Consider the following 21,315-nt stretch of genomic DNA (forward strand, 5'->3'; position numbering starts at 1 on the left):
GAGAAGTGCCATTTTTCTAATTTCACTCGAGGGGAGATCAAGCGATGGCAGGCGGTGAGCTGGTGTGACAGCGCGGCTGTTGCCGTACACAGGGCGGCGGCGGCAGCACTGCCGCCTGAGGGGGAAGCGCACGGGGAGGAGGGCGGTGCGGCGCCACGCGCACCCGGCACCGCAGGGCTGGCGGCGTCGGGCCGGCCCTGCCGGAGTGGGGCGGAGACCGCGGGTAGCGAGCGGCAGCGGCCGCCATGTTCGGTGCGGGCACGCCGGGGGCGCCATGTCTGTTAAGGGCGGCTGCCGGCGAAAGGTCCCTTAGCCTGCGCCCGCCCCGCACGGGAGCGCGCCCAGGGCGGCCGGGGGCAGCGGCGCGGGAGCGCGCCCAGGGCGGCCGTGAGTCACTGCAAGGACGGGGCGCTCCAGGTGCGATCGGAACCCGCACTCCGCGGGAACGCCGGGGGCGGGCGGGAGAGCGGCGGCCCCGCCGTGAGCGGAGGTGCGGCCATAGAGCGCAGCAGGGCTGGGTCCCACGGCCAAAGGTAGCCTGTGCTGAGTAAGGGAAGAGCGTAGCTGCTCGCTGAAATAAGAGACCTGAACGGCCTCGCTTACGGGATGATGTGCCCCACAGCGGCCCCGGCTGGGATTTCCTCTGCTCCCCGCCTGCTGCTGTCCCGGCCGGCCTCCCCTGGGCAGCAGAAGTGCGAGGGACCGGAGGAGTGCGGGAGGCTCTGTCGGAAGGGTTTGCTTGTATGATGAGAGGAAAGGCTGCTGGATTCTGTTCTTCCCAGCCTCCAAAAAGAGCCGTCCCCGGGAAACTTTTCACGAGGGGAGTTTTCCTTGGGAGGTGCCCCAGATTTCAGTGGGAGATGAAAAGAAGCTGCTGCTTCTTTGCCTTTTTCTGGAAGCAAAACCCGTGATTTGCATCACCAAAGATGCGTCGCAACTAGCAACGATGGTTTTTGCTCGCAGGAGGCCCAGGAGCAGTAACAACATGGTGTTGGCTGCCTCGTGTGAATGAAACACTTGTTCTCCTGCTCGAAGTTCAAAGTATAGCGAGAGGTCAGAGGCCTGGTATCCAGGTGGTTGAGCTGGGTAAGCCTTTAACTCGGGTCAGGTCAGTTGTCTTTCTTTATTGCTGGTGATTTTACTGTACTCTGACAACAGGCTACCCATCTAAAACAAAGAGCAGTTGGCAGGTTCAAGGGTTACTCAAATGCTTATTCCCATGTAATTTATTATTTCCAGACAGGATTCATACTAAACAACCAGGTTGTAGAGTAACTTATCCTGAAGTGGACCCTTGCTGTGCCACTTGACCCAGACCCTTCCTCAAAGCAGGGCTGGCCTCAGAGTTGCACCAAGTTGCATAGGGCCTCATCCAGACTGAATGAGTACTTGGCTTCCCAGAAGGTAAAATTGTAGCAGACTACCTGTATGTGTTCCCTAACCTGCAGCCACTCTCCTTGTAGAAAGAACCACGTGTGAAAGACTACTCCTTCCCATCAACTGACCTGTGTGCACAGCTGAAAGCCTGGGGAGGAACTTGGCAGGATGAAGCCTGTCATCGTGGTGCATGGTGGAGCTGGCCGGATCTTCAAAGAACGAGAAGAGGGATGCCGTGCTGGTGTTGTCAGAGCTGCGCTGCGAGGTTACGCCCTCCTGAAGCAGGGAGGCAGTGCCGTCGATGCAGTTGAGGAGGCAGTACGGTCAATGGAAGATGATCCTCATTTTAATGCAGGTAATTGTTCTAAGAATTAAGTGGACTTAGAGCCATATTATATTTCAAGCGTTTTGCCCTGATGCTTCTGAAAATCCTAGCTTGTACTATTACTATTGCATTATTATTGATTCATGTACATTGCAGTGGAGTAAATACTAGTGTCACAAAATAGGTGGCTTCTCAGCATGGAATGTACTGTAGTTTCTCATAGTACACTTAGGAAGATGAGTTATGCTTTTGCCATTCTTCAGTGTTATGTATCTGCCATTTAATTTGTGTAGTGCTGTTTTACTTTTCTGTAAATCTTCTGTTACTGTGCTATGTATATCCAGTTTTAAGACATGGACTCTTACAGAATATGTGTCAAGTTAATGTGTCTCTTTAAGGCTCTTGGATATACCTTGCAGCATTGTTTAATCCTGAGTGCTTGACCTTTACCTATTGCCACAGAAGTACTGGTGTTGGGGATTTTAGGTGGTTTTCTATTCATTAATGCTCGCAATTACTTATTTTGTAAATAATACTAGAGAAGCAATGCAATAATGGCGTATGAGTCATAAATCTATACCTTCTTAGAATTAGGGTGCGTAAGTGGATTTCCTAATCAGTATGTGAATTAATGTTACTGGTAGTAATAAAGTACTTTCTCCTCTTCTTAGGACCTCAAGTTTATTATTTTGATGAATTTCAGCAAAAATATTTTCCCACTCCAACTGTGGTATGTCAGAAAAGAACATGGAATGAAATGTAGGTGCTCAGTATTTTAAGTAACATAGCTATTATTTATGTGTTCAGTTAGTTTGCAGAGGTTCATTTGTTCTGTCTCACCTTGCAGTCAAGAGCTGCTTTTATTTAATATGAAACTTTCATTGTTTTGTTATTGACTTGGGTTGAACGTTTTGATTTTTAGAGCGTTCAAGCTGAAATCATGAAGTGGACTTGAAGGTGTAGAGTGTACTTTTATGTAGTTAGCATCAGGGTGGCATTCTCTCATTTAGCTTTTGCTTAACCAAACCTGAGCCTTCACCCATTGTTCAGGTTTGGCTACGACGATCTAAGTGGCAAGTAGTCTGTTACTTACAGATATATCTAATTGTGCTAATGCTCATTAGGTACAGCTGCTCTCAGAATCTGGCCAAAATGAGTTGAAAGCTATGTGAAAAGGACCCTGATTGGAGTGGCTGTTTAAAACTCAGTGTATTTATCTTCATAAAAGGATAAAAATCCTTTTTGCTGTAATATTTTCTAGGCAAACAGACATTGCTAAGAGACAACAATGAAGATGGGCAGAACAATCAAGTTGTGTCCTTTTTTTGCATGATAGGGTGTAGCCATGTTGTATAGGGTCATCTTGATGTAGGCTTGGTGCAAGGGCTCAGAAGCTACACTAGTGTATAAAATTACCATTTTAGTGATTTGTGCAGCTTAATCAAGTTGTCAAGTTCTTCTTGTGGCCTGGTTATATTTCTGTGTGACCTCTTTGGCTAGCAGTATGAACCAGCTTGGCATGAGTACTCCAGGTGTAAGAACTGACACTCTACTGATCCTTGCACACTCTTTCCTATGCAGCCTTTGCAGGACAGAGGACAGATCTGTCTGTCTACACATGGAGGGAGTTGGAGTACTCCACTCAGTATCCCAGCTGTGATTAGGCTGATGTCAGACATGTTGATTATTTGTTTCCTCCTAGATTTTCTGTCTTCTGTTTTTCTGTCTCCTGTTTTCCCAGCCCTTTGCTTAATAAGAAGCCAAAAACTTTATTTTTTCAGCACTGCTGCCAATGGATGCCATGGCCTCAGAGGCTGGTAGTCCTTACCCATTGCTTTGGAAGGCAGGCCTGTAACCACAGAAGGAAGGTTTCACGCTACCTGAGATCACTTGAAGTTCAGTAACTAGCTTTGCTGTGGTTTACAGACTTTCTTGGTGACTAGTGGAATGAGAAAAGTTGGCTGTACAGCTCTCAAAGCTGGAGTTGTGGATGCCCCATCCCTGCAAGTGTTCAAGGCCAGGTTGGATCAGGCCCTCAGTGACCTGATGTAGTGGGTGGCATCCCTGCCTGTGGAAAGGGGTTGGCACTAGGTGATCTTTAAAGTTCTTTCTAGCCCAGGCCTTTCTGTGAGTCTGTGGCAAGTGGGATGAATTGTTCTTAGGAGGTACCTACTGGTCTCTCTTTACCAAGTGTGAAAGGAGACTTGTTTAGAAAGCTGTCTTTGATTACAGAAAGTGTCTGCAACTGTTTTCTGCTCAGCAAATTTTAGAAAATCATAACATGTATTCCATGAGAAATGTCCAGTAGACATGGAATACTCTTAATGTGGTGATGAAGGGGCCTCATTGAGTTTCCCCTGAAACATAGTTCTGGTCACTGATGCTTGGGAAAGGGGTACCCTAGTTCTAGTGGGAACTTTGTGTTCTTGGGTTAGAAAGCCTACCTTGTAAAAGGAAGTTAAAAGAGCATGGCAGGGTTTATCTGAGAAAACAATTCCTTACCAGCATAAGGAAAAGCTGGAAGAATGATCACGTGGGTGACACAAGGCAATTAACCTGTAAGATCTTTACAGATCAGTCTAGAAGTTAACATATTGTGAATGATGCAGGACTTAACTATGGAATAATTTAATTAGTTGGAAACAGGTAAAAAATAACTTTGGGGGGTGTGTCTGTATGTGGCAGGAGCAGTTTTTGAGATTGCAAGAAGAGGATTACAGGATTTAGCTGCCTTTTGTCATAGGGGATTTAAATTCATATATTCAGGTCTGAAGTACGTTGGTATAAAAGTTTCATGTCAGTTATTAACAGTGGTTTCTGGACTGCTTTAACATTGGTGTAACAGAAGGGAAAAAAACCCCTACTGGATTAGTTGTATACAATGCTCAGGTCTTTTTACCTGAGGTACTGTGTGCATCTGCTGTGTTTTGGTTTTTTTTTTACTTTTCAGGCTTAGTCTTCACCATCTGTATTAGCAAGGCTTGTGCACTTGATGACTTACAACCTGTTATTCCTCTGTGGTACAATTATTTGCATTATTTAAAAAAGCACCCTATTTGCATTGTCTCATTAATTTTCAATTAGGTTAGTGATAGCACTGATAATTATAAAAGACGATAACTACCTGATGTTTTATTACTTAACTTTTATTTAATAAAATTACTTTATATTTGGTAATGGAAGAATTGTTATTTCAAGCTTTTGCTACAGTAGTGAGGGGACACTTACTCTGCTCCATTAATTTTGGCAGTTTCTTGGAGTGCTGTGTGATGTTCATCTGTTGATAGGATCAAACACTATACTATTTCTTTGGGGGGGGGTGTATCCTCTTTTAGAAGAATTGCAAAGGCAAAATAGTACACTTAAAAACGATCTGGGGAATAAAGAATTATGTTCATGATGGTTTGTTCATCTAACTTTAATACCAAGTATATAATTTGGATGGGATTGGAAGTGTGTTTTTAATCTTATAAAAAAATAAAACTCAGTTTTAAAATAGATGTTGTACTCTGTGATACTTCTGTTAGTGGCTGGATTTTGTGGTTATACTCAGCAGAGTTTCTGTTGGTTTTTTTGTATCTGGGAGATACTTTCAGTAAGTCAGCAAAATGGGAAAGAGAGGCTGCTTGCTGAGAGCTCATAATTGAATCACCTGGGTGGTTAGCTCTTAATGACTTTCTTCTTTTTCTCTTGCCCCCTACTTTTTTTTTTTTTTTTTGTCTTTAGGTTGTGGATCTGTTCTAAATGAAAAAGGTGAAGTAGAAATGGATGCCATTATCATGGATGGAAAAAATTTAGACTCTGGGGCAGTGTCTGCAGTTAAGTGCATAGCAAACCCAATAAAACTTGCTCGACTTGTTATGGAAAAGGTATGCTGATTATCTGCTTGAGTATGAAGCATTTTCTTTTCCTTTGAACTTCATCCAGTATATTGATACACCTCAGTGATGGTATTTGTGTAGTGCTTTAAAGCAGCAAGGAAGGGAGAAATGGATTGGAGTGTGTGGAAACTATGGTCGTGATCATGAAGCACTTACTTTAAGGGGGTTTGGGAAATATTTATAAACAATGGCATTCTAAGGAAATAACTTGACCTATACATGTTGGTCTTCTGTAGTTCTGCTGCTGGTGTTCAAGGGGTTTTTTTGTTGTTTTACACTTGTTTTTTGAAGAGCTTTTATGTTGTCACTGAGTGTTGTGCTTGATCTTGAAAGATTAAAGTTAGGTAATACACTGTTCACTTTGGAACTCAGTTCATGGAAATGAATGTTCATGGAACTGAATTAAATGACCCAGTTACATATTTGGCTGTGTAATGCACTCCTTTGTTGTTCTGGGTAGTTTTCTCCACTGTGACCTGATCAGGTGGTAGCAGCAGTACAGTTGTAGTCTTCCACCAGTAGAAGATAACATTAGCTCTATGTGATGCTGACAGATTTTCCAAGATAATCAAATTTATCATGGCATTAAAATATTACTTGACATTCTATATAAGAGCAGTCCTGCCTTACTCCATTAAGAAGTCCATTTAGTATTTGCCACAGCAGACTTCTCTTATTTTTCAGATATGGTGCAACTGATCTGCGTGATATCTGTGTCTGTTTTACTATTACAAGGCTGTGACAGTGATCAAAACGTTTGTCCTGTCTTTGGAGTTTACATTTTCATCCTACTAGTGCAGCTGCCCTATTGTTGAAAAGGTTCATATTTATAAAAACACTTATTAATAAGGAAGACTTATGTTTCTTTTGCCTTTCAAAGTCGCTTTTGAGGGAACAAAACCTGTTTTGGTAATCTATAAAGATGATTGACATTTGTCTTGTCCTCAATGGCCTCCAAAGCGGATAGAATTGCTTGTGTCCTTAATTGAAAGATAGTTCTGCTTTTAAGATCAGAACGTTTCTCTAACATATTGAATATAAATACTTCAGTGAAATGTCTACTAGAAAACAATGTTAAAAGTTGTGATGAATAAGGATTTTTTCCTTCAAACGGATTTTTTTTTGTTATTAATTAGATCAGTAAATAAGTATATAGGTGGTAGACAGTTACACAAGACAAAATCTGAGAATATAGATGAAGGTCAGGGGAGAGATATCTCTAGCATGTTAAAGTGAATATTGTATTTTATTTTCTTCTGTAGAGAGCTTATTTTAATGCCTATTGTTTACTTATTCCAGAATCACTGATTTATTTTCTTTGTTTTGTCCGTGAAAAAAGTCCTGTTAAGGTCAACAAAAATAAGGTCAAAATTGCACTGTTGGATTTTGAGAATATAACTTTGCAAAATGAATTTTAAAAATTGAACAGAAAACTCCAAACCAACAAATAGAAAGCCCTCTCCTCTGTCTTGTCTATTACAAGGTCTTTCTTGTCATTGCATTGTGCTTCTGGTGTTCAAAAGTGTTGAGGCTAAATTTGAAATGAAATCATAAAATTCCACTGTACAGGACGAAGTATAATGGTCTAGCCCTAACACCATGACATTTTGTGGTACAGGCATTACTCTTTGTCAAAATGCAAAAATTTATCATCATCTCTGTATGATGATAAATTTCAAATGTAAATGTGGGCCTAAATTGCTTGATGCATCTTGAGATGAGTTTCTGTGTTTCTCCATCTCCCATAAATGGGAATACCAGCTGATGTTGCTCTTCTGCTTGTTGTTGCCCATCTGTTCATCTTGGACAGGAATTTTAGGACACCAACCCAGGGTAATTCACAGGACATTTCATAGTGTGTTTTGTTGTACTGTGCTTGATTAAAAAACATTTTTAACTGTGTGATTTGGGGGTAATAAGAGTAATTTTCCTGGGGTCTTAAGTCTGTATGTGTAATTCCCAGTGGTTTTTTGAGTGCCTCAGTGCCATAAAGAATTTTGAAACATGCAGCTTCCAAAAAAAAAAAAAACCAACCAAAACCACCCTGTACATCTACTTGTAATTGTATTTCCATCCTATTATGGAACAGTGTGGGCTCCATCTGGTGGCCAGAATAGCTCCTCTGGGTTATTGCAACACATTCATCTTTTTTGGCTGTCGCTTTCCCACTGGGCTCAAACTTGTCCAAATTCATGGAGAAGAAAAAAGGAGAGAGAGAGCAGAATAATTTCCATTCATTATTTACTGTGCTGTTGTTCACAGGAGCTTCTAGAGGTGGAAGAATTTTAGGACATTCACTAATGTAACACATTCTTGAAAAAGCACTTAAATTTCTGTTGAATTATTCCTTTTGTATTGAACATAAATGGAATGATACATTGATTTTTTTTTTTTTTTTTAAATTTGGAGCATGTAACCCTTCTAAGCTCCAGAACTTCATTACGTGGGCTTCTCGTGAAAATTAGAGCACTAATGCATTGGTGTATGTAAGCTGTGCATGTTTTCCCCTCCTCTTATTGTGCAGGACTTTACATTAGGCAAAAGAGAATATAGCTTAGAACACAGACTTGTTGAGGCAAAGGGCCAGATTTCTTTCCTGTGTTCTGGGCTGCCAGAATTGTTAAATGAAGAACTGTGATGGTCTGAACTTTAGGCCTGGCAGAAATTTGGGGTATATTCCCCATTTCCAGTGAAATTAACTAAGAGTGCCAACATTTGTTTCTTATTTGTAAGATCTCTTGAACCCTTTTCTTAGCCTTTTGGATTACTCTATGTAAATATCATCCAGAAAAAGTAGGCACTTTATATTAGCAAACATATTAATGAAACTAGAAGAATGAGACAGAAAAATGTGCTTTTGCCTTGTTTGACAGTGTTCTACTAGTTCTTTTGATTGACAACATCTGAAGAGAATGATAAAAATCACCTTAAGACATCTTTTCAGTGAGGACTGAAAAAGAAGGAAAAAAAACCCCTAAACACCAAGTCCTATCGTAGAAGTTTATTTATCAATATGCTAGTATTTCTTGTTTGTGTAGCCTAGGAAGGTGCATATGTTATGCAAATTTGCATATGAGATGGAATCCTATGAAAAAGTTTTTAGAAATACCTTTTTTTTTATAACAAAACTTTATCATCCTTTAAACAGGTTTAAAAAAGATAAAGTTTTAGTTGCTGAAGAAAGCAAGGGATGGAGGACACAGCCTTCTGGTACAGATCAAGACTAAAGCAAATTTCAAATTTCCTACAAAAACCCACCAAACAACAAAAAAACCCCAACCCACACCCACTAATAAAAACCAAAGCTATTTTGAATATCGTATTGTGTGCTTCTCATGGGTTAGTGGTACTGGCAGAGGGGGGCAGTATTGCACAAAGAAGTTGGCTTTCAAGTTGAAGAACACTACTCATTAATATTGTTAGAAGTAGGTTGGTCTTGCATTGTCTGGTAATATGGGAACAGCACTCAGCATGAAAGCCCAATGTCCGCTTTCATGTATACAGGGGGCTTCTTCTTGTCACCCTTAGTATTTCCTAAAGTAATGCTCTCCTGAATTAAAGATTAATTATAAAGGCATCTGAATTTTCAAAAACGTTTGATGTTGGGGCTGCAACATCAGAAATGTTTCTAAAGTGTAGTCTTCTGTCCCTGTCCAAAGGGCTGAATGCAGTGGCTGTAATAGGCTTAAGCAGAGATCAGTGTCTTGGGAAGAGGTTTGTCTGGAATCCCTTAAAACAATGCAGTCATGGTAGTGATTACTTGTCATTGCCTTAGAAATCAACAGCAGGTGATGGTCTGCAACATCTTAACCTGAAGCTTTGAGACTGTAAATGTCCTCCAGAACGTAGCATGGTACAGAAATACTCAAACTCTGCTGTCCTTACTTCTGGCTGAGAGCTGGCACTGTGCCATGTGGGTGCTTCACAAGGCTCTGCAGGCCTTCTGCCCCCAGCATCATGGTTGTGTTTGGACCTCAGCTGGTCTGGTGTGCTGTGCTGCTGCAGGGACAGAAAGGCTGGCTGTAAGTTAAGTCCTCTGCTCTGAAATTGTTCTGTGCTGTATAGTCAGACCACCTCCTCTCTAAAACCTACCCAGGCTCTGATGAGCAATTGACAGCTGTGTAATTGTGCAAGAAACTGCTGCTTACTTTTTGACACATCAAAAAAAAAAATCAGATTTCAGAGCTACTACTAAAGTATAAGGATTAATTAAACAAACTTATCTGGCAAGTTTCTCTAAAATATGAATTAACCGAGGTCTACAGACTTTAAAGCATGGAATTAAGTAAGATTGTTGAATTAAAATCTGATTTGGAGTGCTTTGTAAGTAAAGAAATCAAAATAGAACTTTCAAGTATTGTTAGAAGAGAGTAAACATTTCTTGGTCAAACCCATTAGAAAGTATTCTGCTCTTAAATTTGATCCTCTGAGTTAATAAGAATAGCAGCTTGTTGAAGGAAATATTTAAAATGAAAATGTTCAGCTGATGATAAGGAACATTTTAGTTGTATGCTATTTGCATTTGTATTTTATTTTACTAGGTGTAATGCCTTTAAACAGAAATTTATTTAGCATTCTTCTGAATAAAAGCCTTCTAAATCTCTTAGTTAACTGGACAAAACAATTAGTTTTGTAGTAATTTAGTGATTCATTTGAAACAGTACAAAACAGTTGCATGCAAATTAGCTAAAGAACAAATTTACCAATTTTCCTTCTCTGATTATAGTAAGTGTTAAATAGATAAGTTAAAGTAAGTTAAATAGATAAACAATTCTTTCCTATTGACAGTTAAACTTGGTGGTTTGGAGAACTGAAAGCATCTTCAGCTATAGTGGAAGGGGATATGGAAAGAAGTTTAGAAATTTTTAAAATAAAAATTGTAATTTTCTTTTTGTGGATACTTCTAAAAATAGCAGCTATACAAAAATGCTCAGTACAAGACAAAATGAGAATTTTCAATTAATCTCTTGTCTTTCTGCAGACAAAGCACATGCTGCTGACTGACCATGGTGCACACCTGTTTGCTCAGGCCATGGGTATTCCTGAAATTCCAGGGGAGAAACTCATAACTGAGAGATCACGGGAGAGATGGAAGAAGAACCTTGAGCCAGATTCCAACCCTGAAGAGTTTCAGAAGTAGGTAAAATATATTTTATTTTCAAATTTGGGTAATTTACTGTGGGCTATCTGGTTACAAAAAAACTCAAAAGAAGCCAAAAACCCCCAAATGAACAAAGTGACCAAGAAAAACAAAACCCCAAACAAATAAATACAAACCTCAAAGGCCTGTATTCCAAGTATTATGTGGCTTGATACAGTCTTTACAGTATGTCTTTCTTGAAAGCAGTAGAAAATCAAGCTTTCAATGAATTTGGTTAAACTTAAATGACTGGAACAAACTTGATGAAACTTGTTGCTGCTTAAGAAGATTGTTGGTCATTTTGACAATAGCATAGGTTTTGTGGCTTTATTGGGGAACAAAGTTAGAACTTGTTACTGCTCTTAAAATCATCAGTTACAGAAGTGCATAGAGTAGCTTTAACAAACAGCAGGTATTATTTTGTATAGCTTTTTCTGTGGAGGAACTGGTTTTAAAAAATCAGTGCACATACTAAAACAAGTTAGTTAAAAAAGCCCCAAAAACCTAAGAAAGATGATCTTGGTTAAGTATTAGGTAGATGGTCAGATTTGTTTTTAAATTGGATTAGACAGTTAAACAACATCAGAGTTTGACCAGTAATTCCTTCTGAGTATTAATTGTGGCTGTTGGTTATGAAAAGGAATGAAAAAAAAGGACCAAGTTTAGTGGTTGGTGGGAAGAGAGATGGTGCTGGATGCCCAAGAGCAACATGAACATCATTTGGAAAACAAGCCTCATATAAAGTAGAGGGGAAGGTGAGAGGGACAGTAAAGGAATGAAAAACATCAGGTGTCAAGAATAATTTCTGTGCCTTTGAGGTAGGCATAATCACTTACTTGTTTTAAGCTTCCATTTGTACATCCATGATTGTGGTGCAGGAAAACACTGTTACATTACATAAATGCTGTATTATGTGCTGTTCATCTGTTTTGTGAAACAGGAGTAATGGCACGAGCAAAGCTGAATTTGTAGATCAGAAGGAGGAAATTTCTTCTGTGAGCACGTTAATTAAAGTCCATGAAATTAGGCTATAAATTACAACCTGTATGTTACTTTCAGTAAATTGCTGGAATGAAAAAGTAATAAGACAAGCGTGACTATGGTCTTGTAAACAAAGTGATGTTTTCCTTGACCATAAGGTCTTGGTCATAGTTTGTTCTGTATCCAACAGAAGTTATCTCTTGATCCGTGGTCTGTCCAAGCACTGTGTGGTATTATCATTGATTGTGAAGAATTTTGAAGATGGTGCAGCCACCACTGTCTCTTTGTCTCTTGAACATACTGGTTAGAATAGCATGGCATTTAAGTCTTCACTCATTCACTCATTCACTCATTCACTCATTCACTCATTCATTCATTTTTACCTTTTTATACCTTTTTTTTTTCCTGAAAACAGTCAGGCATCTTCAGTTTCAGCATGGACTTCTTCTGGAATATCTGATAGTAAAACGCTTGTTTATTTCTGAAAGGCTGAAGACTTTTTCTTGTCTTGGCCATGCTGTTCTTTTTCTGGAAACCAAAACATCAGCACAAATTCGCAAAGTTGAAAACAGGTCTTTTTTAATGCAAACCCATTTCACTCTGTATCACACGTGGAATGTTCTTTTTCCCTGTTATGTCCACAGTGATTATGCAGAAACTTGCCTGAGGCGAACAGACAGAAGGTGAAGTAGTATTAGTCAGAGGCAACATAATACCAGATCATACTGGGAATTTGAAGGTTGGTGTATATTTTACTTCCAATCCCCTGATCCTCACAGTGTTGGAAACCCTGGGGTTTCATAGGCTTTGCAGGTAAAATCTGGTGTCTCCATAAGAGATACCTTTCTCCTCTGCTGGTTAGAGGCTTGCATTGATTTATGCTGAAAGCTTAGGATTCCGCTGTGTGTGGAACATTCCATCTTGCACACCTTTTGCCGAGAACAAGGTGTGATTTGATTTATGTGCACACTGCAGAGAATCTGGCCATACCCTTGTTAAGAATTACTGGAGTTTGCCTGTGAATCCCACAGAAAGGGTGTTGAGTCTGGCTGCAAGGCTGGGGCTCCTAGCCCCACTGTGAAACACACTGCTAAGCTAGAGTAACTTGAGGAGGTATTAACTAACAAGGACCCTAACAATAAACAGAAAACTCCACTGCTGATGCAGGGCTGAGAAACAAACTAGCAGGTAACTTGTTAGTTAAATGGGGATAGTGTACATGTCACTTCTTGGGTATTGGATAATGAAAGATTTAGACAAAAGGAAATTAACAAACCCAAATAATATATTCTGTATCACAGTATTTGCAGGATATAGGAATAATTCTTGATTGAAAAAATCCCTAATAGCATCCTCTGGTACACCCCAGATACTTGTTGAGGTTCTTGCTGCTGTCAATAACTAAAAATAGTGAGATGGTTATAATTTGATAGCAGTTTTGTCTTCTTGGTTAACGTTTTGGAGTCAACTAGCCATGCAAAAAAAGTTTATTTGTATCTCTTTGTTCTGAAGATGATCAAAGGAAAGGTTACACTGATGCAGTAGAAAAGGGACTGTAAGAAATCAAGTGTAGTTGTCTATTTGCTCCACTGCAGACGAGGTGTGTTGGACACATTCACTTTGTTATTTATTGCCAGTTGTGCTCTCATACCAAAACAGGTAATTACTGCCTGTGTCATCTGTATACTTTTATTTTCACAGTTGCTTAAGGCAAATACTTATCTAAGAAAATATACCTCTGGATACTTCTTTCTTAGTTTCTCAGGAGGATCTAACTTTAGTTGGTTGAAGGGTGCTACATGAATGTGCAAGGGAGTACTGAATTTACTAATGTTCTTTTCAGCAAATCACTTCTAACAGATGGATGGGTGGGAAGCCCATCTGCACTATATCAGTTTGAGATGAGGTCCGTCTCTACATAAATGTCAGAGCAGCCTATAAGGCCTGTGATTCATCAGTCAACTTAGAATTGCTGTGAATGAAGTGTAGGGACTGACAGTGTGATATTTTACATAAGCAGGAGGGAACAGGAAGTTTGGGTCTCTGAGAAACTGGCTGTGGGTTTCAAGGTACACAAAGACTTTGACTTAATTAGCTAGATTTTGTGCAACTGTAGAGAAACCCTCACCAGTGCCCAGGCAAATTCGAAAGGTATTCCTTTTCCAGTTGCCTGTTGGGTAGTTCCTTGAAGGATTTTTACAGATTATTTTCCTGTGTAGAGGGATTTAGATAATTTTTGGGGTTTGGCATACTTCTCCTAGTCACGTAGTAGTTTATGTTCCTACGTGAATTGCTAAGACTGGAATATATGAGTATTTAAACTGTTGCTTCTCAATAATGTCTCACTTCTCAGTGCAGCAACTGTTACAATAAGTCATGACAGGCTGTTTTTTTCCATACACAACTACACGTGTCTATTTTGAGCAGGCTATTGTGTATGTCTTTTCTGTGTTGAAGAAATAAAGATATAGTTGAGACTTCTGTTTTCTTCAGTGCCTGAAGATTTTTAAACCAATGTGCAGTTTCAGCAGAATCTACTGGCCAAGTGATTTAAACCTCAAGATTACATAGCGAAGGAGTACAAAGACTAAAGTATGTCTTAATGATGCATTGTGAGCAATACTAGTTGAAAGGAAAATAAATAAGCTTTTTCTTTTTTTTTTAATGCATTCAAACATTAAGGGGAGTAAGGAAAAGGAAAGAGGAGGAACAGGAAGGAAATGATTCAGTGCATGCATAACATTACTGTCCTTTTCTGTATTCACTCATTTACGTGCATTGTCATTAATAATTCCGGTTAACCTCCTGTTGAAACAGTGGAGCCAATTGTTGCATCTTTGAGTTGCCATTTAGGGGAAAGTTGTGTGTCAGTTTGTGTGTCAGCCAAAAAACTACTCCAGAACTATAATGACTAGAAGTATTTCTGCCCTGTGTGCTTTTGTTTTGCGGGTTTTTTTCCTCCCCAAGTTTCCATGCTATGAAAGTAAACAAGTCATGGGGGAAAGATTAAAAAAAAAAGTGTTTTCTACTCTATTAAATACAAAGCTTGTGAGAATTATTGCATATTTCTTGTTATTTTTGTAATGAGAAGCATGGCAAAAATAGCTTTATGGTGAGTAGTAATTCTGTTGTAGAAATCTTCTTTAAAGCTACCTGGGAAATAAAGGCAACGTGCTTTGGCAGGTATGCTTTAATTCTGTCTAATTTTATGAACTGTTTTTCTTGGCAGAGACCTTGGAACAGTCGGTGCTGTTGCTATAGACAGTGAAGGCAATGTAGCTTGTGCAACATCCACGGGAGGACTCTCTAATAAAATGATTGGCCGTGTTGGTGACACAGCATGCATAGGTATGGGGTGTGGGATCTTACCTTTCACTTTTTGGGGGCGTCTCATTCAAAGAAAGAAAAAAAAAAGTATTGCAATTCTCTTCTTCATCTGTGAAACAAAACACAAATACTAGTCCATCTGAAAAGGAGGTCTGACATTCAAATCTATCAAGTTAAAGCTCCTTACAGCTTGGAGATATGCAAGAAAGAATTGGAAAACAGGGATGGGAGTTTGTTTTTTCTGTCCTTTCTTCATTGCTAACACCTGTGTTTCCTTTCTGTTGATTCTGATAAAGTGCTCCTTTTTTATGACTCTTCTTTCCACGAAGTCAAAAACTGTAGCCTGCTGTTTCCTCAATACTTAAGGAAGTAGGTGTAATTGCAATTGCTATTTGTTGTATCAGTGAGCAAGAATTACAAAGTGACTCGCAGCTTTGAGTAAATTCTTGTTCTTAAGAGAGCCCTGATAAGACTGTCTCAGAACCTAATTGATGTGGTGTGGAATAAAGGAAATATTTTAAGAGATTTCTTATCCAAGTGTAAAGAGGCACTTGAAATCCTTTCCGCAGGCTTGCCAATTGATTGCTTCAGGGTTCTATCATACAGCTGGGATTTGGAAAACAATTATTTTTAGTAAAACATGTTCCAAACTCAAATAGCATTGCTGTTGGCAGTATATGATGATTATAAAACTGTCTTTCTTTTGCATACAAAGTTGCTGACATTTTGGTATCCTCTGGGTTTTGACTATGGTTTTCAGTTCTGTGTCTGGCTGCAGCGTTCTGACTGCAAATACCCTTCTCCTGTGTAGATTATGTTCAGTGTTGTTATAGTCTGGGACATGGGTTTGTGAAGGAGAAGTGAAACTGGGCACTTTTGTGCCCAGTTGCAAATTATTGTTTGAAACTGTTGATCTTGTTAGGCGTCTTCAGGATTTGATACAGAAATGTCAGCTGTGCATTTAAACATCAGAGGCTTTGGTAAGGGGGCATTGACTTAATATGGCAGTGTTTTTCCACATGTTACTCAGAGTGCATTAAAAGGGTCTGATCAAGAAAGCACAGAAGAGAAGAAACTGTCATTCCTCTTCTAAGGCCTCTTTCCCCTCCCCCACTACCTTGTTTATAATGCTGTGGTATGTTTCTTCCTAGCTCCTGGGAAATATTTTTCTTAGGAGATGTGCTAGAAATATGGGTAATGAGCAGGCAGAAGCTTGGTAGAGAACAGGGTGTGGAATGTGCCAGCAAAACAAGGATGGGAGGGAAGGGGAGTTCAGCAGAAGAAACACTCTGCTTGTGGTGAGGACTTCGAAGATTCTTCAGGGGTGCTTTGAAATTTTACTAGAGCTCATGCTCTTCAAATCTCTTACGAGCTGTGGAGGGTAAGTTCCCCTCAAACTAGTCAGCTCACAAATGTCCTCACTAGATCTTCCTTCATATCTTCTCAGTTGATATGTCCTGGCATTCTGCATCCTAGCCCTATCTTGCTGATCTTCAGTATACCCCCCCCATTGCTATTCTGGAAAATATTTTTGCCCATTCCTGTGGAGTGTTGGCCTGCTTCTGCCTCTTGTACACAAACAGATCACTACTCTTCTCTCTCAGCTTGGCAACTGACTTGCTCCAACTGTTGTTCATCTCTTTCATACATTTTACTTTTCATATTGTGGCAAAATTGCGAAGGTAGCTTTTCTGACACTTTTCTCTCAGAAATTCATGGAGCTAATGGACCAAAAGGAAGAAATGTTTGGTACCTATTTTAAACAATGCAGGGCTTTTAAATCATATTACAGAATATTGCTTTCTTTCTTTTTTTTTCCTATTGAAAAGGAAGTGGAGGTTATGCTGACAACCATTCTGGTGCCACTTCAACCACAGGACATGGGGAGAGCATTATGAAAGTGGTCTTAGCCCGACTGATTCTCTATCACATGGAGCAAGGTATATTCCAAACTTGCTTTAATCTGAAGTAAGGAGGGTAGGAAACATTGCCTAATCACAGGTTTCAGTGTATAAACTGTCATCCTAGAACAGCTGTCAGAAGGGTTGCTCTAAGGGGTATGTGGATGGGTTAAAACAAAAACTTTAGAAACAAAACAAAGTATTAAATTATTAATAAAGCTAAAATAGCTGAAGTAAACAGAATTATCTCTGCTGTGTGATACTGAATCATGCTTTAGGTCAGTGTACATTGAAAGATATTACTCTATACTTTGTTTAACAAAAGTTCTCTTTAATATTTTTTCCCAATTATAAACTAAAATTCTGTGAGAAAGAAAAAGAAAACAAGTAAAAATAAGATACATTTAAGGGAGCAGTAAGGGAGGGCTAGAAACAGATAACTAGAGCTGAAATAGTATATTGCCTTTCTAATAAACTGTAAAGGTCGTTATTGTAACAACTCTGATTACAGCAACAGAAATTATTTTAAGACTTTTTAACCATGATTTCAATTTACATTTTGTTTTGGAAAATGTACTAAACATACTGGTGGGTATGTGGTAAACAGCTGACACAGAGTGTCTTATATGACTGTAATACAATCTGACTGTGGGATGACCCTTTGTAGCTTTACCTTCATGACTTAGTCTGTCATCTAAACCCTTGATTATGTTACAGTCTGTAAACATAGCCAGACAACATACTTGTGTTGCATGCAGTTCAAGAATCATTAATATAGATATCACCATTATTTTTAGAAATGAAATAGCTTTGGGGCAGTACAGTGTAACTTTGAGTGGAAATAGTTGGAAAAGATTCAATTTACAATTTCATTGGAGAAGCAGTAAGTAGAGAGACAAGTAACAGCTGTTGTGTTGAATATTTTTGTTGTGCTTTATAGGGCTGTTTGCATATAATGGGTGAATTCCTCTAAATCTCATAGCTGACATGACAGTTTCAGCATAAAATACAACCTACAGATTATTTCCCAAAGCTCTTACCATGATATGCTCTCCCTTTACTCTCTAAATTACATCTATTAAGTATTCAATTTGTTAACAGCTTTCTAAGCTCTTGTCTAAACTGTATAAACCAGTATTTCTTCTCTGGCTTGAAGTTAACTGGATTGCAAGACTTATGCATTGATAGCAGTTATCTGGGTTGTGATTAATCAATTTGAAAGGCAAATGAGGCTCAAATTAAAAAGTTTATTGGAAAAAAAGAAGAAGAAATTTAACCCACATGTATTCATGTCTAGTTTGTTTGCACTTGTTCACCCTGTCCATGCTTGCTTTACCTTCATTCATCCTGCCCAGAAGTATAACTCAGCTGCCAGGCAAACACGTCAGCAATTAGATTCCCCCCAGCCCCTCCTCCCAACATATTTCCATGAAGGCACTGAAAACAAACCCTTAAGTTGTTATAGCTTTTTGAGTCCTTGAATAGTTAGCTGAAGTTGCATGTGTAAGAACAACTGCAGAGTCCTCATAATTCTGTTCAGCTATTTCGTAATTCGCATACTAAATATCCTCTTTTAGACAAATGCTGCAAAATTTACTTCTGTATTTCAGGAGCAAATTGCTTTGCCAGTCTTAACAGCTGTTGGAATTTCAATCTTATGGTGGCAGCTGTTGTCTTGGTGAAAAATCAAACAGTGAAATACTGACCCTTTGAAGACAGTGCCACTGACTTGAATAGTCACAGTGTCACCCGTGCGTCAGAGTAAGGAGCTTTATCCTGTCAGTCACCAGTGCTGTGAATAATTCTGACTCTGCTGGTTTTTATTTGGTTTTAACTCAAAATTTGCAGGGAAGGCATGAAGGTCAGGTTTTGTTCTATAACCTAAGCTGGGTAACATTACTGAGGGTCTATATCTTAGGGTAATTAGGCCAGGCCAACTGCATTCCTGAATGTATATTTAAACTTGTAATGAACAAATATTTTGCAGCTATTACAGGCCTGTGTGTATGATGTACCTATTAAATTTGATTTATTTAGAAAATACTCCTGTTAATACAAATCAAGTAGAGCAAAGTTAAAGTTGCATTGCTGGTTCTTTGTCTGATGTCTAGTACATTGAGACCTCATTTTGCCTGATGGTTTCAGAAGTTTCAGGAAGAGTCATGCTGATGTCTGCTTTTGATAAATTATGACAATGTGTAGTACGTGCCTTGAGCTTTGTTGCAGCCAGTGGAACTAGAAGAGAGATGATGACTGAAATTTTCGATTGTTTTGATGTGTGTTTTTTTCAAATAGTAAATGCTTTAGATCTAGCTTGTCATGAACCTTCGATGAAAACCTTGCAGATTGACTTTTTTTTCTAGTCACATGATAGCAAAAGAAATGGTGCATCTTGAACATAAAGTTTGTGAGTTAGTTTGTATTAAACAAATTAACTAATTCTGAAACAAGCTAATTCTGAAACTGAATCAAAATGTGAAGCTATGTAACTAAATACTTGGGCAGTACCACACCATAGCAGCTCTTCACAACTGTCCAGAGCCTTTCCAAAAATGCATCCTTTGTTAGACTGGAAATTTCTTGCCAATTTAGTTGAAAGAGAGGTTAGATTTAACTGGTTCCGTGGGGAGGGGTGAAAGTTGAAGAGAATTTTAAAACTGTCATAACAGGTCCTGAGAAGTGATTTTGTTTTTCTTTTCAGGAATGTCACCAGAGGTAGCAGCGGACACTGCATTAGACTACATGAAGACACGAGTTGGGGGTTTGGGGGGTGTCATTGTTGTCAACAAGGCAGGAGAGTGGGCAGCAAGGTTCTCCACCAAGCAAATGTCCTGGGCTACTGTAAAGGATGACAACCTGCATTATGGCATTTATGCTGGGGAGAAGCATATAAAGTCTGTTGATGAAGCTCTTGCATCTGAAAGGAAGGGATTCTAAGAATGAAGAAAGTTGACTGACAGAGAAGAATGAAGATCTCCAGTTTTTGCTGGAGGAGAATAACAGTTGATTTTGTTTTTCTGAATGAGCTTTTGGTTCACAGGCACTACATTTACAGTCAAAACAAAATCTGGACATTGTTCTTTAGTGGACATGTATATATGTGTAGTCTTTTAATACCTTTGTGAAGTCATCTCCTCCTTTTTTTAGATAAGAAAGAGAATGGTCTGTAGGTTCCTTGGTTAGCATGCCTTAATCTTGCATTAAAGGGAGCATGAGTTTCAGTATTAGAGGAACTCCTTTCCATATTCATTCTCAGAGACTGCTGTCAGGATGATTTGAGAGAAAAATACCTATTAATTAAAAGCTGAATTTTGGAAGTCCACAGTCTTTTGAGCAGCCATCTCATGGTACCAGCTTGCTGATGGTCAATGAAATACCACCAAAGAGCAGTGAAGAGTTGAGATTAAAATTGTTCTCACAGGCTTGAGGTATCTTGTCACAGGATGTAATGAAGTAAAGAAAGTAACTTTGTCCAGAGAAGGGAAAGGTGATGCTAAAGAGCTCTAATTCCATTCATTGACATCACAACCAAGTAGTGTAGAATGTTTCAAACTGTATGTGCTCAGTTAACAAGAAAGATGTTATGGACTTAGTATCTGGGGTAGTAATAGAAAAGGTCATGTTTTCAATAAAAATAACAGCAATCTTTTCTACTCAAATGCAGAGGTGATAGGCACCTTTTAAGTCAAAACAGGAGACAGAGATGCTGATTAACTGGAAAAATAATTATCTGAAAGTAAGTGATCAAAGCAAGTTGTACTGAAATAAATAAAACTGCCTGTTAACAAGCTTCTTGTGTGGAGTCTGAAACATTGTCTGCAGAAATTTTCTTTTTTAAAAAAAATGATACTCTGTTACTTCTAATACATTTTCTTTATTAAGATTTTGTATTTTTAAAAGAAAAATTCCTTTTTTATTTTCTGACTCTCAACTATGGGTTTTTTTGTGTTAAGAACTGTAATAATTTTATGCATTTCATCTGGTGACTAGATTTTCTCTTACATGCCATCATTCTTTGGAATGTTCCCTTCACAAGATAGCCCAAATAACCATAACAAAAATCTTAAATTGTGGTTTGAAACCACTCCTACCTGGGTCCCAACTACAATAAGCTGTATTACTGAGTTTGCGCATACAGAATAGTAGGGTTGCCAAGACTGTCTAAACTTGCTCTGTGCTTTGATCAGTGGTTTCTTGGACGTTGCAGGTGATTGGATGTGGACAGCGATGGTTCAAGAGAATATGGCAGATGCAAACCATGACCCTGGAGTACTTATGCACTTTTAACAACAGAAGATCATGTTGAAAATGGCTGCTACCTGATCATCAGAAGTTCATTAAACAGTAACAGTAATTCTCATGTGCTCATTGGTAGAAAAAAGT

The 21,315-nt window shown here is 39.0% G+C and overlaps 1 protein-coding gene across 3 annotated transcripts; it reads left to right on the forward strand.

The window, feature by feature from the left end:
• The first annotated feature begins 268 nt into the window (after positions 1-268).
• On the forward strand, positions 269-20,721 carry ASRGL1 (asparaginase and isoaspartyl peptidase 1). Of its 3 annotated transcripts, none has more exons than XM_009094313.4 (7): positions 269-417; positions 1,464-1,732; positions 5,429-5,571; positions 10,565-10,719; positions 14,934-15,052; positions 16,861-16,971; positions 19,634-20,721. In XM_009094313.4, the coding sequence occupies exons 2-7, from the start codon at positions 1,546-1,548 to the stop codon at positions 19,867-19,869; spliced, it is 951 nt and encodes a 316-aa protein (XP_009092561.1). In that variant the 5' UTR covers positions 269-417; positions 1,464-1,545; the 3' UTR covers positions 19,870-20,721. The 3 variants fall into 3 exon arrangements, with proteins under 3 accessions (XP_009092561.1, XP_018774875.1, XP_030092232.1); XM_018919330.3 differs by lacking the exon at positions 269-417 and adding an exon at positions 470-490; XM_030236372.2 differs by lacking the exon at positions 269-417 and adding an exon at positions 1,003-1,086.
• The last annotated feature ends 594 nt before the right edge of the window (positions 20,722-21,315 follow it).

Source organism: Serinus canaria, chromosome 3 (assembly GCF_022539315.1).
Source record: "Serinus canaria isolate serCan28SL12 chromosome 3, serCan2020, whole genome shotgun sequence".
NCBI lineage: Eukaryota > Metazoa > Chordata > Aves > Passeriformes > Fringillidae > Serinus > Serinus canaria.